This window comes from Numenius arquata, chromosome 19, assembly GCF_964106895.1.
Source record: "Numenius arquata chromosome 19, bNumArq3.hap1.1, whole genome shotgun sequence".
In the NCBI taxonomy this organism is placed as follows: domain Eukaryota; kingdom Metazoa; phylum Chordata; class Aves; order Charadriiformes; family Scolopacidae; genus Numenius; species Numenius arquata.
In genome coordinates, this window is record NC_133594.1 from 1,954,136 (window position 1) to 1,971,125 (window position 16,990).

Below are 16,990 nucleotides of genomic sequence, written 5' to 3' on the forward strand. Positions count from 1 at the left end.
CAGAGCTGACACTCCCCCGTTGTTGTTACAGGTGGAGTTTTTGGGAGCTGGTCCAGCTTTCCTGCAGCTGCCTTGGTTGGGTCTGGGCTTCCTGGAGGTTGTGTGGGAGACCCAGCTGGGTCCTCCTGCCTTTGCCTGACGGGAGGCAAATACAGCCCTGTTGCTACAGCCGGGGAGAACGGGCACTTCTTGGCCCTCAGGGTAGGTTTTTCTGAGTTTGGGCTGGCTCTGCTGTCTTGGAAATCAGCTCACCGAAAGGTCAGGGCCAGGAAGGGAGGGACTGTCCCTTCCACTGCTGTGATTTGGCTGGTTCAGCCTCTTGCAGGGCACAGAGGGCAAGTGCCAGCCTGGGGGAGGAACAGCTGAGCAGCAGATCTGGCTTCTGGAGACCAACGTGGCTAAAGCTTGTGCCGCTGCGAGGGGGCTGCAGGGTGGCCCTGAGTGCCAGCTGGGCTTGTGCCGTGGCAAGAGCATTGCCCGTGGGGACAAAGATGGGTCAAACTGTGGCAACGACTCAGTGTTTTGCTTGGAGCCTGTCCGAGGTCTTGGAGGAGAGAGCTGTATTGGCTGTGACTTGTGCGATGGGCTGGCAGGGTGCAGGAGGTGGGATGTCCCCCTGGGTCACGGGGAGCAGCAGTGAGTCCTTGGAGTCCTGGAGGCCACTGGTAGTGTGGGAGATGCTACTCGCCATGTGTCAGGAGGTGGGATGTCCCCCCGGGTCACAGGGAGCAGCAGTGAGTCCTTGATGTTCTGGAGGTGGTGTGGGAGATGCTGCTCAATGTTTTGGGGGTTGGGATGTCCCCCTGGGTCACGGGGAGGAGCAGCAAGTCCTTGGTGTCCTGGGGGCCACTGGTGGTGTGGGAGATGCTGCTTGATGTGTCTCAGCTCCAGACAAGTGACTTCCTGGGGCCCGGCTACGGGCTTGGGTTTGAGTTGAGATGGAAAGCAGGAACTACTTTTTTAGACAACTCCTTCCACGTTAGAGGCCGAACCCCCTTCCTGCCCCTGTGCTGGGCTCTAGGGAAGGAAGAAGATAAAAACCTCCCCAGAAAAATCGTTAACCCTGTGCCAAACCCACTGCTGCCTCCAGCGCTCGGTGTAAGCTCTGCTCTTGCCTCGCTGGTGTGTGAAATGCCCAAGACGATTTGTGTCTCAAGAACTGACAGGATAGACCCAGAAAGATGGGGACAGCTGAGAATTAATTAGGAGCTGTTGGTTTAATTAGCAGTGTCTCAGTATATTCGTGCATGAGGGCTGGGTGCCGGGGGAGCGGTGTGTCTTGTGAGCTTCCAGCCTTCCTGCTTAGAGGACATGAGCCCTTTGTGTCTGGGGCTGTGCCGCTGCCTTTCTGTGTAAAGGTCATCAGTACAAAAGCCTCATCCTGCTCCTCTTCGGGGTCTCACCTTTCTCGGTGTCCGCTTTTCATGGAGCTTTTCTAGGAATTATCCAGTCTCTGTAAACTGGTTGAGAGTAACTTGCCCTGTCTGCAGGCCTTGCTGACTCCTGGGCTTTCCATCCTTCCAGCACCGGGTCCTTCTTTGCTGGGAGAGCGGGTAACCCCCAAACCCATCTTGTTCACCCAGATCCAGGGAAGGGGCTTTACAGGGCCAGAAAATCCCAGAGCATACCAAAAATTGTGCTTTTTGTCTCTAGAACCCAGAGGTTTCAGTCCAGCTGTGGTGCTGCGTGTGGAGGTGGCCGCCTGCTGCCACCGCAGCAGCCCATCGATCTGTCAAGGGCAGGTCCCCACTGCCAGTGGTCGGGGAGAGGTTGGGGCTCGGGGTGATCCATCACCCCCTTCTCCCGGGGCTTTCTGGCTCTTGTGGCTTGTGGGGCCGGCAGGGAGGTGGCTCGTTCCCAGCCCACAGGAGACTCTCAGTGCATACAGAAAGCAACTGGAGGGAATCTAATTAAAAGGTGGTGATAGCTGCCTGCCGCGGCTCTGATGGAGAAGGATGAGGAAAGGGGGCTCTGGCTTCCATGAAATGAAGACTTATCTGATGCAGACTCGCTCATCTCCCACAGCACTTTCTCCCCCATTATCTGGATCCAGGTGGGCACAAGTTTTCCAAAGGGTACCCTCTGATCCCATTACGAATGGGTGTCCTCGTCCCTTCTGCTGTGTGCGGTCAATGCAGACACCCGGGGTGGCTTTGCCATCCATCTCCTCCCACGGTCGCAGGGCCAGGTAGCCCCTTCCCCGCAGCAGGGACGGCTGTACCCTCCGTGTCCGACAGACACAGCCGAGCCCACGTGCTGACTCGGGTTGGCTTCAGCTGGCAAAAACCCAGGGCTGTTTGTAAGTGCCGGGTCAGAGCTCAGTCGTCGGCTCTCCCTCCGTCTGTGCAGAGCAAGGAGAATGACGGGACAGTCCATTTGTCCTGCGTTAGCCACTGCCAGATGTCACAGCTGCCACCCCTGACTGTTGTAGCTTTTTGTTGTTTCCCCTCCGCACCCCAGAAAACCCAAACCAACCAGCCTGTTGGCATCTCCTTCCCCCGCCGCTGCCTGTTGCCCGTACCGGCCCAGACATGAACCTGTTGGAACGGGGCTGGAGGAGACCACGGAGATGCTCCGAGGGTTGGAGCCCCTCTGCTGTGAGCACAGGCTGAGAGAGTTGGGGGGGTTGAAGGCTGAACAGCCTGGAGAAGAGAAGGCTCCAGGGAGACCTTAGAGCCCCTTCCAGTCCATGAAGGGGCTCCAGGAAAGCCGGGGAGGGACTGTGGATCAGGGAGGGGAGCCATAGGATGAGGGGAAAGGGTTTTAAACTGAAAGAGGGGAGATTGAGATGAGATCTCAGGAGGAGATTCTTTGCTGTGAGGGTGGTGAGACCCTGGCCCAGGTTGCCCAGAGAAGCTGTGGCTGCCCCATCCCTGGAGGGGTTCAAGGCCAGGTTGGAGGGGACTTTGATCAACCTGGTGTGGTGGGAGGTGTCCCTGCCCAGGGCAGGGGGTTTGGAACTCGATGATAAGGTCCCTTCCAACCCAAACCATTCTCTGATTCTGTACCTGTTGCAGTGGGTGTGTGACATAGATGGGACTTGAAGCCGGAGGGGTCACTTGGGACTGGGGCTGGCCCTGCTGCTCAGTGCACGGTGGCTGCTGACTCTCTGCTTGCCCAGCCATGACTGGATTTTGGAAGTAGGGATGTGCACATACAACCTGCTGCTGGCAGGGCAGGGGGATACGTGCCCTCTGCTTTCCTCTTGCCCGAGTTGCAGCGCCAGCTCCAAGGAGGAGGACACCTCACTGGGTGACAAGAAAAAGTAATTTGAAGTCTACGGCTGCTCTCCTTAAATCACCTTGGAAGAAGGCAGACGTGCCCAGCTCCTGGCATCTCTATTTTTACTTCGTGCAGAGATGGATAGGGCTGAGCTGTCTCCTTTTATTTCCAGCGTTTGGCGTGTGCTGTAGCGCATTGCTAAAGATGTGTCTGGCTGGATGCAGAGCTTCCCTCGGTCCTCAGGGGACTGCAGAGGTGAAGGGCTCTTGTCTTCTGCGTGGCTTTGTAATTCGGCTCTTCTCTGCTTGCTGCTCTTTGCCTTCCACTTCAGTTATGATTTTTTGACTGTTTTTTTTTTTTCTGTATTTATTCAGAACAGGCTGGGTAAACAGGGAGCAGGATTGTGGTAACTGGGGCCACTGGTAGCACTGGATTCCAGAAGCATTTTTAATGGGTTTCTAATAACTGGAACTGGCCTGTTCTGATGTAGAAAGTTTCCTTCTTTGCTCTATCTGCAGCTTGGCACTGAGATTTCCTTGGAAAGGCTCAGACTGTGCATTTCGCTTCCCAACAGCCAGGCTGACGAGCTTTGCACCTCAGGTGGCTCCAGTTGCACAGCCCTGATGGTGCCAGTTTGCTAGACCTGTCCCACCAACGCTGATTTTAGCTTGCAGCTGCCCCCAGTGCCACGTGCCTGAGTTACGCCTGCCACCTGCCCCCTGTCCCTCCTACCACATGTGGGCAAGTCCCCAGTATCTTCTTCTGTCCATGGGATGCTCCTGGAGAGGCTGATTTCACAGTTGGCTGCTCCAAAACCTGGTTAAGAACAAAATGAATGGCTTGACCTGTTGAACCAGGCAGCTCCGAAACCTCCTGGATCCCCCCAAGCAGCTGCCCAGGCTGTGGGGATGAAATGGGGGGGCTCTCGGGCTCTTCTGGACCTGCTGCCCCCAGCATCGCCCACCCTGTGAGAGCCTGGGGATCTGCCGGTTCCTCCAGGAGCCTGGGGGATGAGCTGGGACGTGCCATCCCCATATCCAGTCACAGCCCCGCTCCCAGCCATGGGGCAGCGTGTCTGCTTGGGGCTCTGTCCCATTCTCCCCTACTGACATGGGAGGTGCTTGTGTTTCTGGCGGAGGTTTGGAGAAGATGCTCCATAAAAAAATCCTTTGCTGCTTGAACTGCCTCACATCTGGTGACTCGGTGTGCCTTGTGACAGTATGCTGGCAGCTGTGGAGAGTGTAGAGGATGGGAGAGGGAGTTTCTCCACTGCTGTGAAATTGCCTTCAAGCTTTTTGGCTTGAAATGTCGCTTTCTGCCCTTTCAGTTGCCCTCACGCACCTGGAAGGGCAGCCCCAGGATACGTGGGGCTCAGGAATGTGGCTGGAGAGGGCTGTCCTCAGTGGGGACGCTGGACTGGGATGCCCATGAGCAGCGGAGTTCTGCATCCAGGAGCTGTCCCTCCTCTGTAGGCACAGGCTGGCTGCAGCCACACCGCTCTGGGATGTCGGTGGTTAATTGGGAAGCCTTGGAGCTGACAGCTCATGTGCCTGTGATTGAGAACTCATTAGCGAGCTGCAGTGAGACTTTTAGATACTGCCTTCACCTCTAATGGTGGGTTAGAGGGGGGTTCACCATCGCAGCGGGGACCCCCAGCCGAGGGCTGGCTCTGAGCGTCAGGCTGCAAACCCACTGCCTTTGGTTGCTGAGCCTCTTGTCTCCTGCGGGAAGGGAGATGGGCCATAATGTGTATGTGCCTGAAGATGCCCACCCACCCGCCTCCCAGGAACTGGAGTGTCTCAGCGCTGCAATGCAGCAAGCGGGCTTGAATTCAAGACCATCATCCCCTTATCTGGGTGTTGCAACAGATGGTGGTGATCTATAAACTTCTGTGGCAAAGGGAGGCTGAGGGGGAGCCTGTTCAGGGGCTGTTGCTCCTGAAGGATGTGAATGTTCTCCAGTTCTTGGTTGAGCTTTTCTTGCTCGCGTCTCCTGTGTGAAAATGTGGGAGTGGAGCATTTGAGCCTGGGCTTGATTTGACTCCTGCCATCTACATTATCTGGGCCAACTCAGAACAGGGCAGGCTCGTTGTGAGCCCAGAGACATGGCGGTGTGTCATAGAATCATGGAATTGTCAAGGTTGGAAGGGACCTTTAAGATCATGGAGTCCAACCATCAGGTCCAAGGTGGGAGCAAGAAAGCTAGTACCAACACCTGGGTACGCAGGATGCCGCCCTGCTAAAACTGCTCCCTGCTCCTTCTGATGCTGAAACCTCTACGTGGTTTGGATTGGATGGATTGGAGGCCAGCTGGGGGTGTGCAGGGGGGTTCGGTGTCATGGTTTGCTTGGGGAGGGGACCTGTGCCAGCTCAGACCAGTTGTGCTGTGGTGGGGTCAGGTCCCATCACAGGCCACGCTCATCCTGTTCATCAGCTTGGAAGCGCTGATGCACGTCGCAGACACAAACGAGCGGGTCAGTGTGTCAGCCCCGCTGCTATATTGATGTTTGCTTAATGAGAGTTGGCATCTGGAGCTGCTTATTCCTTGCCCTTGAGTATGAAACAGCACTTGGATGGGCCTTGGTGTTCAAAATCATGATCAGGCTGAACTGCAGCAGATCTGATGGGGAGAGGCCATTCTTTGTGGTGGGGTTAGTAGACTTTAAACCCCGAGGAGCCCATTCCACCTGCATGCACATAGGTAAGGGGGCTGGGGTAAGAACTCTGCATTCCCCCTGCAGAGAGGGCTGGGTTTGGGTTTCTTTCCACCCTGTCTCGAGTCAGCGTGGAGGCCGTGGTTCCACTGACCAGGCAGGTGCTCTGGAGAGCTGTTTGAGGTCAGTGCAAGCAGCATCACTTGCTGATTGTGTTTGGGCAGGGGGGTAGAGATGTGGAGGTCAGTATGGACCAGGGAAGGGGAGAGCTCTTAAGCCAATGCAAATTGGGTGAAATAGGAAAAGACTCTGGTAGCTCCTGCCACCTTCCAGCCAGCAGAACTATTCACCTGACAAATTCAGTGAGGGAGTTCTGTGGGATCCATTAAAGCTGTTGCAAAACCTGGTGAGAACCAAGATGTGAAGCTGGAACAACCCTGAAGGCCCAGTTTGTGCTACGGCAGGTCTGCCTGCATCCTCCCTTGTGGGGGTAGCACCGCAGATCACCTCCTGCTGTGCAACAAGGCTGGTCTGTCACGTTTGTCTGTCTCTGTGGTCCAAGTGTCGACATCAGGGCTCGATTTCAGTCTGCTGTGAATCGGCCAAGACTAACTGAAAACGTCTTGTGGGTAAATCTTCTGAAAGCCACGTAGCCCTTCTGAAAGCCACTCTGCGCATTCGCACTTGTCCTGCATCGGGACCTCCCATCACCTTGATAAGCACGTTGCTTCTCAGCAGCCAGACGCCACTTCAAGCGAGTGGGTTCCTCCTCCTGTTAGAGACACAAGGCTCACAGCAAAGCTACATCTGAGATACCATCTGACCTTCCCAAAGCAAGGAGAGTCATTTGAGCCATGTTTGTGCTTCACCTTGGGAAAGTCACCCCAAGAACTTGAAGCACTTGGGCTTGTTCATGCTGCACTGGGGCATCCAGGTCTTTGCTGCTGCTGTGGGGAGGGCTATACACCTTGTTGGGCTATAAACCCTTGTTGGGTGATGGGCTGGTGCCGAATGCGTCTCTCCCTCCAGGGTTGGTGGGATCCCCAATTCCTTGTGGAGTGGGAGGCAGCAGAGCCCTCTGCCCCTCATCCCTGTCCAGATAAGGACACCTGAGCATCACTGCCACAAAGGTGTGTGCTGTCAGCCTGAGTGCAGGGGCTGATGCATTTCTTGGGAGGGGATATTGCTTCATTTGAGAGAAATCTAGAGAGGGTTTACCACTCGGGGGGCTGAAATCACTGCTGTTAAGGGCTTTTACAGTCCGAGGCGGCCAGCACAAGGACTTCAGTGGTGGTAACAGCCGGGAATAGCACTGGGGAAGCAGAGAGTGTGCAACAGCGCAGAGATTAAGGGGACAACATGCTTCTGAAATGAAAGTGTGTGTGACCTGATTCTCGCCTCCATTTTTCTACCCTGCGTGCGTTTTCACGAGGCACCGTTCCCGCACAGCTCCGCATACAGTATTTGAAGTAAGTCTGGACATGAGGTTTCACCTTCTCCCAGTGCTTACGTGTGTGCTTTCCCTTAACAGCCATCAAGGTGAGCTGCCTTGGATCCTGCGGGGTGTCTAACAAGATCAATGACACGGCGTGGACTGTGGAGGAGCAGTACTTCAACAGCACGCTGTCTCTGGCAGACAAAGGTAAGGTCCACAAGGACATGGTGGAGGCCTGTGACCGTGCTGTTTCTTGCTGGGAGAGAGATGGGTGATTCTGAGATGGTCAACAGGAATGTATCCCCAGGGCTTCAGCATCTTCTCAGTGTGAAATACCCCTGCCTTGGCCTGTGCAACAGAGGATGGGGAGCCAAGTTTAGAGACTACAAGAGCTTAGAAGGAGCTGTGCAGAGAGGCCTCCTGAGTAGCTGCAGAACTTGGCAGCCACACCACAAACAGTGCTTGCATATCCTCTGGCCCTGATCGACCTCGAACGGGGCTGCCAGCAGCGATGTCTCTGCTGTTTCAAGACCCTGCGGGTTCACCCTGTTCCGTTTCCTCTGTGTGTTGTCTCTGGCGGTCGCAAAACACTGATCAAAGCTGGTCAATTGAAGGCAGCTGCAGGCCAGGAGCAGTTTCAACCCACAGGGATGTGGAGGTGTCGCTTGTCCTCCGAGAGGAACAGCCTGGGACGGTTACCAGCACACACCCCCAGCCGGCCCAGATGCCCAGAGATAGCGACAGGGTTGTATTATCCCATGGGGTAAAGCGACACCAGCAGCCTCTGGGGATCTGGGCTCAAATGAATGCTGTCTTTCTGCTGTTAAATAGGTCAGCCTCGCCACAAATAATGCATGCTGCGCCCTGGCTCCTGTTGAAATCAAGACATGCCAGTGTTCACCTGCTGAAGGTGGTGGCTGTAGCGGGAACTGGAACGTGGCAAAAGCCCAGGCTGGCGGGAGCTCAGCTCCCCGGTGCTGTTTTATCTAATAACAGGAAACGGGTAAAACTGAAGTGGCAGTTTCTGCTTGCTCAGCTATTTTTTTTCAAGCAGAGCTTTCAGCATCGAGGGGAGACTGACCTCATCCTCGCAGCGACTGGAGAGAGCGCTGCTTGCTCTCAGGTCCTGGAGAAGGGAGACAGCTGGCTGGCTCGCCCCTTGGCTTGGCTCGTAGCCCAGGGGCTGCAGTTGGAGGTAAACTGCCTGGGAGGGCAGTGAGAAATGTTCCTGCCTGATTTTGGATGTGGCGCTGAGTGTGGCCAGAGAGCCCAGCTGGGAATGTCAGGGCAGCAAAATCCCAGAGGCTTTTTAAGGTGCTGCATTTATTGAGCTTAGGTGAGCTGGGAGCTGGAGGCTGCAAACATTTGTGGGCTTCTGCAGAGGTCTAAACCTGCAACTACGCTGAAAAAGGCACCTTCCAACTTTTGTTTCTCATATTTAATGATTCGAGGGAGAGCTGTGATATTGTGGTTGGTTCTGTCCTGGTAAAGCCGAGTAAAAGCCAGCCAGGAGGCAGGAGTGGGAAGAGGTGGGTGTACTGTCTGTTGGTTTTGTGGCCTCTGGGAGGTTTTGATAGCCGCTTTGGTGGTTGGCTCTTGTGAGGTTGCCCTTGGGAGCCATCCCCTTGACAATTAGGACCAGTGTGGACTGGGGAAGAATAGAAGGAAAATGCATTGATGACTACGCGCTATCATGACTCTGTGTCCCTTTGTGTGTTGTATCATGACTCTGTGTTCCCTTTGGAGGCCTGAATTCCAAAGATGGCCAAAATTTGGTATTCCCAGCTCTTAAACTGTTCATGGAAAGCCCTAATCTTTTGGCTCTTCATTTTCTGGGGCCCAGACTCCTGTGTATCTCCCAGTGCAGTGCTGCTGTCAAACCGCTGGTATTGCAGACTCTGCTGGCGGGTGCCTGGGGTGGCTGTTGGCTGGGGACTGGAGCCGGTGACGGAGCTGGCAGTTGCCCAGCAGCATGCCGGGGGTGTGATGGGGACAAAACGGGCCAGCTGAAGTCTTCCAGAGCCACCGCAGCTCCGGGCAAGCGAGGCAAGAAGTGGTAGTGCATGATTTATCAGAGATGTAATGAATTGAAGGGAAAATCTGTCCCTGTAGAGTCCTGCGCTCAAAAGCTGATGTGTTGTAGCGTCGGTACTGTCCTGTCTTGCAAAGCTACAGTGCAATTACGGGGACAAGCCTGGTCCCGACTGCCAGCAATCTGTCTGGAGCAGTGTGCCAGGTACTTACAGCCACTGACCTGTGCTCTTCTGCCTTTCGTGTCAAAGCGGACACAACCGCTGGGAGCTCCCAGCTGCCGGGAAGCAGGTACGGAGAGGGCGGGCAGTCCCTGTGCCTGGGATGGAAGCCCAGGACAGCGCTCCTGGGGCATCCACTTTTTGTACGGCTGGTGCAAGCTCAGGGGTTACAGCCTGGACTTGCCATGTTTGTCCCATACCCGTCTTCCTGTGCCCCAGGGGAGCGAGCGATGGGACGTGGGTGGGAGAGGGCAGTGTCGATGCTGCCTTTGGACCAGTCCCCCACCAGAGACAGCTTTGGAAGGGCAGTTGCTGTGCGGATACGGGAACAAAAGCCCTGGGGGCTGGCACCGCTCCAGCCTGCAGCGCGGGGAAGCGAGATAACTGCCTGCTGTCGCAGCCCTCGCCGTGACATTGATGCATGTCCTGGCCGGCGGAGCGGCGGGGAAGCTGGGCTGCTCCTCCGTGACTCTGCCTTCACGCGTGCCTGGCTCTGCCTGCCTGTCTGTCTGTCTGTCTGTTGGCCTCGTGGCATCCTGGCACAGCACAGCCCTGCGACGAGGCTGGGGTTTGCCAGGGGAGTCCTGCAGTGGCCTTGTGGACACGGGCAGCAGGGCAGGGCCTCGGCGCTGACTCAGCCACGGCATTTTTAGGCTCCCCAGGAATAGCTCTCAGCTGCTCCGGCCTTTCCTGAACAGAATATGAAGGAGCTTCGGATGGACGGACTGCCCCTGGGTGCCTGCTCTGCTCAAAGCAGAGGCGTCCCCTTTCCCCACGACTCTGGCCAAGAGTGTTTGGCAGGGATGGGCTGCTCCCATGCCTGGCAGCAGAGCGGTTTGGGGGGCAGCTGCCTCTGGGAAAGCACAGCCGGTGCTCATGGGTGCTCCCCGGGGTGCCTCCATGCAGGTCTGACACCCGGCTGGGAGGGGAAACTGAGGCAGGGTTACGCTGTTGGGGCATGGGGTGTTGAGCTGGGCCATGCTCTCCCACGGGTGACAACAGGAGCCCAGGGTGCGGGTGAGTTCAGGGAGCTGGAAGCGTTCCCAAGCAAGGACACCCCAAGGAGTGTGGAGCCAGCCTGGCCACCAGCTGGTGACTCCTTTTGTGGCCAGCGCTGGGCAACCGCAGGCGAAAGGCAGTGAGCACCACGAGCAGAGGTTACTGCGGCTGCGCACAAATACACACGTGGCACGACTGTCCCATGCCCACTGCAGTAAAACCATGCAGACCCCCGCCCTCCCCGGGGTGAATACGTGCCTGTTCCCTCGGGTGAGGGCTGGCTGTGCCCACCCTTCCTTCTCGCGCTCTGAAAAGCAAAGAGCAGGAGGGAGGGCAGGGGCTGGGGAGGCTCGTGGGGTAGGGGGGCTGCCTTTCTGGGGTGCTGCGAGAGCATCTTACCCATGAAGGGGGATGTTACCTCCCGGCAGCACAAATGGAAAACAAATGGAGGAAGAGGAGGAATTTGATTCTTCCTCAGAGGGCTCTTGTGCTCCTGCGTCCCCACCTTACTGCTCCTTTTTGAACCTGTGCATTAAGAAAATCAAAGCAAGGGGGAGCGGGGTGTCCCTGCCGGGGGGGACCTGGCAGCCAGGCTGGGTCCTGCAGCAGAGGGTGATGCCAGGCTCCCCGTGGGCACCATCCCCAGCGCTCTTGCAGAGGGCTCATCCAGCCCCATACCTGGGGTTGAGAGAGGACCCCAGGTGTCCTCTCACCTGTCCCTGATGACAGCTTATGCTCCACCGGTGCCACAGCGGTGGTGGCACCTGCGGGGATGGCGCAGAGAGGCAGGCTCAGCCTGCAAAACAACCCGCCTCACTCTCTCCCTTCCCACATCCTGAGCAGTAACTTGAAAAAACAACCCACCGTGCTTTTTGAGGACACGTAGGGGGAAGGGGAGAGGAGGTTTGCAAAACCATCGTGGTTCAGATTGCTCTTTAAGCATCTAAGAGCGACTCTGACTCCGCACTTCTCCACCCACACACCTTTGTACTGAAATAAGTGTGGGGGCAGCTCGTCCTCTGTAGCATCAGCTGTCGCTTCTATTACACACTGATTTTCATATTATTTTTTTTTAAGGGTGTACGTTATGTGAGAAAGGAAGCAGGCCCTGAAATAACCTAGGGACCCGCTTTGCAATGTAAGGCACTTGTTGAAGGCACTGGCCTCATCCTTAATTTCCCTTCTCATCCTGCCTTGGGGCAGCGCGGGGGTTGCGGAGGGCTCAGCCGTGCCACTGGAGCGTCCGCAGGTTGGTGACCGGTGATTTTTGTTGCAGAGGACCCTGCTGGCGTTTGTCCTGGTGCGGTGTTTGTCCCTGCTCGAGCAGTGCAGCATCTGTGCCCTGGGAAAACCTCTCGCTGGGGGTGAGCAGCAAGGTGGGGGGCAGCGGGCACCCGTGAGCTGCTGGGGGGATCGCGCAGGGTCTGTGCTGTAGCCCTGGCAATAACACACAGGCCAGGGGCTTAATGAACTCGGGCTCTTTACATAAAAGCTGCTGGGAAGCACTGACGGTACCGACTGGTCCAGAGCCCCTCGCCCCTCTGTTCACTGGAGGACACAGCGTGGTGCCGGGGAGGTCCCTCAGCCCACGGGTGGCTCTGGGGGGAGGTGTGTTTTCCCTTCTGAGGCAGGATTTGCTTTTCCCACTTGGCCTGGGTTTGACTTGGACGCTTGCTCCCTGGTGCTGTTTTTTTTTTTTTTCTTGGGTCCTCTTTTTGTAAAGAAACGCAATAGGGGTGGGAAGAACCTCGCGTTGGGTTTCTCTAGGTGTCTGTCGGTGCAGGAGATCACCACCACCAGTTGCAGTGGGCACAAAATAGCACCGTGGGTACCCACCGCTCTCCCAGAGAGAGAGGCTTCTCTTGCTCCGATATAATGGAGTAATTCAGCCCTGCGGGGGCCGCTCCCCCTCCCCTGCTGCCGCTCTGCCCTTATTCAGCCGCAGAGGAGCAGGTCCATTGCGTGTCTGTACCCACGTGGGGCTGTTTCCTTTGGAGACCCTGTATCTCCGACTGCACACGCAGCTCTCGCGCCGTGGAGGGGTTGTGGATGCAGAGATAGACCTTTTTCTTTTTTTTTTTTTTCCCCTTTAAATCCTACTTGTACCTGAGTTGAACCCGTGCAGGGAGCTGGCTGTAATTTCCAGCTGACCTTACTTTTGGCAGCTTGTTAGCAAGCTAGAAGGCACTGCAGGGAAATTCCTGGCTGTTCCACGTGCTTCCTTTGCTGGCAGATTTCTTGTACAAAGAGCTAAGAAGGGGCAGCTGTGCATCACCTCTCCCCTGGGGTGGCTCTCTGCTGGCTTGGCACAACACCTTCACGGCCAACAGGCGGCACAGGGTGACGATCCTGCCTCGCAGCTGAATTTAAAGCTTGGTGACTGGACTAAGCAGGCGTTGAGAGGCTTTGGTTTCTTGCTCTGTGCTCAGGAATCTCTGTGGAGCAGGAGGCAGTGGAAGCAGCGGGTGATGCTCCTGGATGGCCCCACCCCAGGTGAGAGCAGGAGGGTGCCCGCGGGCCACGATGAGCCATTAAGGATGTGCTGGTGCCAGCTCCTGGCCACACTGTGCTGCTGGATTCAGAAGCAGTAACTGCAGGTTCAGCCCAGGAAAACCACGTGGAAGGAGCTGCAGTTGCCTCGGGTCACAGCAGCTTCCTCAGCACTTTCCGGTTTCTTGCCTCAAAAGATCACTGTTAATCCTCGGAGGTTTTTTGCAGCATTGCCGTACCGCCAGGTCCTGCTAATTCGTTGAAAATGTCACTGAAAAATGCTGACATGGAGATTTACAGGCAGTGGAGCCTTTACCCTGGCCTCTGTGCTGAGCTTTCTGGTGTGTTTTCTTCCTCTCGTCGTACCTCCCGTGTTACAGAAAGGTTTATCCCAGCAGCATTAACCCTGTCGGAGCACTGGAGGCTGTTCCTGCTGTGTGTCTGCGTGTGTGCCAACCCAGCCAGAGCGAGTTGCTGCTTTGAACGGGAGCTTGGAGCCTGCTGGGGACTGTGCTCCTCGGTGCCCTGTGGCAGCTCTGCTCAGCTCAAGTGATGCTTGGTAGCCCAAAAGCTCTTGTTCAAGCAAAATTAACCTAAACACCCAATCTTTCCCCGGCAGGTCTGGCTGGCAGGTCACTCTTTGGCCTGTTTGGTCACTCTTTGGCTGCTCCCACTGAGGCACCTGTGTCTGCTGCAGGGATGGCAAGAGCAAATGTGTGCGTTTCCCCTCATTTTGTTGCAGTTTGTAATCCCATGTATTAGCTTCATCCACCAGAGACTGAATTGGAGTCCTCAACGCTAAAGCTGCGATGGGCTGGCACCGCCTGCAGCGTCCTGACACAGGCAAAATCAATGCTTCCCATCTGACGGCTCTGATACAGCCTCCTGCGAGCTGGAGGAGCTCTGACCTTCTTCCTTATGTCTAATATTCGATTTTCCGGGCTGCAAAGGTGGGTGAGGAGGGACAGGAGGGCAGGGTGCTGGCTGTCAGGATGGCAGCGAGGGTGACGATTACTCCGGCTGTTTTTCCACCCAAAAGTGCAAAACACGTTCGTGCTGCTTTCCTGCTCTCTGCCTGGAGCCCCTCGAGAGGAGGGTACCCCCGCTGTGCATTGGCAACACTGGTATCAGCCTAACTCAGCACCTTTGGAGGAGCTCGCCTTCCCCAGGGGAGTGGGAGGGCTGATTTTAGGCAGCAGGAAGACTTTTGCTACAAGCGATGGCAGGGGGACCAGCAGGCACCAGGTACCGTTCCGTACTACATGATTTGGCCAGCGCGGTTAATGCATCACTCGTTAAGTAGCCAGAGAGAAATTGCCATATGGCCCAGCCTGCTGTTCCTCTATTAGAAGAACCAAAAAATACGTGTACTCCAAAGGCGCAGCTTGTTCCTGCTCTAGAGCAGCAGCATCTGCGAACACAGCAGGAGGGAGCAGAGCCCCTGCCGTCTGCTTGGCAAGTACGGGCCGGGATAGCTGGGGGTCGGGGCAGGAGCCCCATTTCGGCCGCTCCCCTGGTCCCGTTCTTGGGTGCAGGGACACCTTCCAGGCCCCTAGCTACAGAACTACTGAATTACAGGGGTTGGAAGAGACCTCTGGAGATCATCTAGTCCAACCTCCTGCCAGAGCAAGGGTCACCCAGAGCAGGTTGCACAGGAACGTGTCCAGGCGGGTTTGAATGTCTCCAGAGAAGGAGGTTCCACCACCTCTCTGGGCAGCCTCTTCCAGGGCTCTGCCACCCTCACAGGAAAGAAGTTCCTCCTCATGTTTTGATGGAACTTCCTATGTTCCAGTCTGTGGCCGTCACCTCTTGTCCTGTCACTGGGCACCACTGAAAAAAGCCCAGCCCCATCCTCCTGACACCCACCCTTTAAGTATTTATAGGCGTTGATCAGATCCCCCCTCAGTCTTCTCTTCTCCAGACTAAAAAGACCCAAGTCCCTCAGCCTTTCCTCATCAGAGAGATGTTCTAGTCCCCTCATCATCTTCGTAGCTGTCTGCTGTACCCTCTCCAGCAGTTCCCTGTCCTTCTTGAACTGGGGAGCCCAGAACTGGACCCAGTCTTCAGATGTGGCCCCACCAGGGCAGAGCAGAGGGGGAGGATGACCTCCCTTGACCTGCTGGCTGTGGCTATGGAGCAAATAGCACCTTCCTCTTTGGGGGATGGAGGGAGCAATACACACAATATTAAGCTTTTTTGCTCCTGTCTAGCCATGGCCGAAGCCTGGCGAGGCAGAGGTGTGTGTTGTACCACACAGTGCCATTTCCTGGCCCTGAGCTGTGTGCTCAGACGTCTGGGCTGTCTCTCCCAGAGCACCGGAGCGTGAGATTTCATGGGGTTGAGTAATAAGGCTCGGCCGAGTCTGTCGTGTTTGTGCATCCGTGACCAAGGCATCTCCCAACCCTCTTCTGGCTTCTCCTCCTCTGGCACTGACCTGGAGTGTCCTGGCTTTTCCTCCTGGCGAGACAGCCATGACTGCCTGTGGCTTCCAGCTCCCCGGGGATGGAGACGCTGGGGCTGGGGGAGCCAGGCTGGGAGGAGGCATTTGGCAGATGTTCCTGCGGTGGCACTGGTTTGAACGTGCAGCCCAGGGAGGTCCAGCCGCACCAGTACTGTAAGACCAACCTGTTTGCATGGACCACTAGCCCAAGAAGCTGCAGAACAGCCCTGGGAAGCCCAGGCAGGATGCAGTAGGTAGGACCTTATTCCTGCGTGGCTGGTTGTCTCCTCCTGAACCCAGCCCTGCCCTGCTCTCCTGCTGGGGCAGAGGCTGCCAGAGGACCTTTCCCGGCCCTGGGCTGGCTGCTGGGTCACCCTGTGCCTGTGCTGGCCACGCAGGGTGTGGGCTTGCAGCTTCCCCTTGTTCTTGGAGGGGGTGACAGCTTTGGAGGGCTGGTGGCTTCCTCTGGCTGCTAGCTCCGCCTGGGCAGGGACCTGGCAGCGCCGGCTGGGGAAGCTGCACTGAGAAGAGTCCAAAGCCTTTCAGCATCCAAGCTGTGGCAGAGTAATCTCAACTTGGATCGCTCGTTTAGCAATGTAAATACGGATGTGTGGTCACTTCACCCCCACACGGTCACCGCAGTGTCATGTTTTCCCGTGTGGTCGTGCTGTGGCGTTGCTGGTTTGCAGTGAGCGCGGGGAAACCTTCACGGATCAAAGATCTGCGAGGAGGGAGAGGCGCATCCAGCGGCAGGGTGGGCTCAGGGGTAGGGTCAGCTCAGGCTTTGCATGGGAAACCCACTAATTCCTGCCCCTCCACTGCACATCAGTGTGGCCACAGATGGCCCCGTGCTGCGGGATGGTGCTGCAGCTCTGAGGTCTGGTGTGTCATGCAGGGCTGGGCTCGGGGCTGCGCTCCCGTCACCGGGGATGATTTATGGGGTCTGATCACCCAGGGGAGCCCCACCTGGGCCTGGCTGTGTCACCAGGTTACCCCCCAGGGACCTGGCAGAGGGCTCATCATCAGCCCTTGGGATCAAGGCATTTCCTTTCTGTCCTTGATGGGTCTTCCGGGGCCTCCTCCACGTCCACTGGTACCAGCAAACACCCCCCTGTCCCAGTGTGGAGCGGTGGGGAGCGGCTGAGCCGTGAGCAGGAGAGTCCGTTTGCTTCCAGACAAATCTCTGCCGGATTCAGGGAAATCTCCAAGGTCACTCTCCACTTCGCACAGCTCTTCCATGCCATTAGCATGTTGTTGCCGCTCCTGCTGTCCTGGTTTGTTTTCCAGGCTGTCTGGGGCAGCAGCTCCTTTCCCTCCAGGAATTTTCAGGGAGGATGTTTCCAAAGGCCGTGCGGGGGCGGCCACTCTCTGCTGGCTTGGCTCCTATCGGAGGAAGGGCTGCTGCAGGTACGGCTCCGCAGCAGAACCCTGCTAATCCAGCTGCCGCTGCTGCCTAATGACTTGCTCAAGGTATTTTTAGCTGCACATAAACTTCAGGA

General features: G+C 56.5%; 1 protein-coding gene across 1 annotated transcript in view; it reads left to right on the forward strand.

Annotated features, from left to right (window-relative positions):
* The window catches only part of ARRDC1 (arrestin domain containing 1), a 36,999-nt gene that overhangs the window by 11,390 nt on the left and 8,619 nt on the right, over nucleotides 1-16,990 (forward strand). Inside the window, exon 2 of the mRNA XM_074161279.1 lies at nucleotides 7,407-7,517. Within this exon, the coding sequence (XP_074017380.1) occupies nucleotides 7,407-7,517 (111 nt within the window). The remainder of the gene's footprint in view (nucleotides 1-7,406; nucleotides 7,518-16,990) is intronic.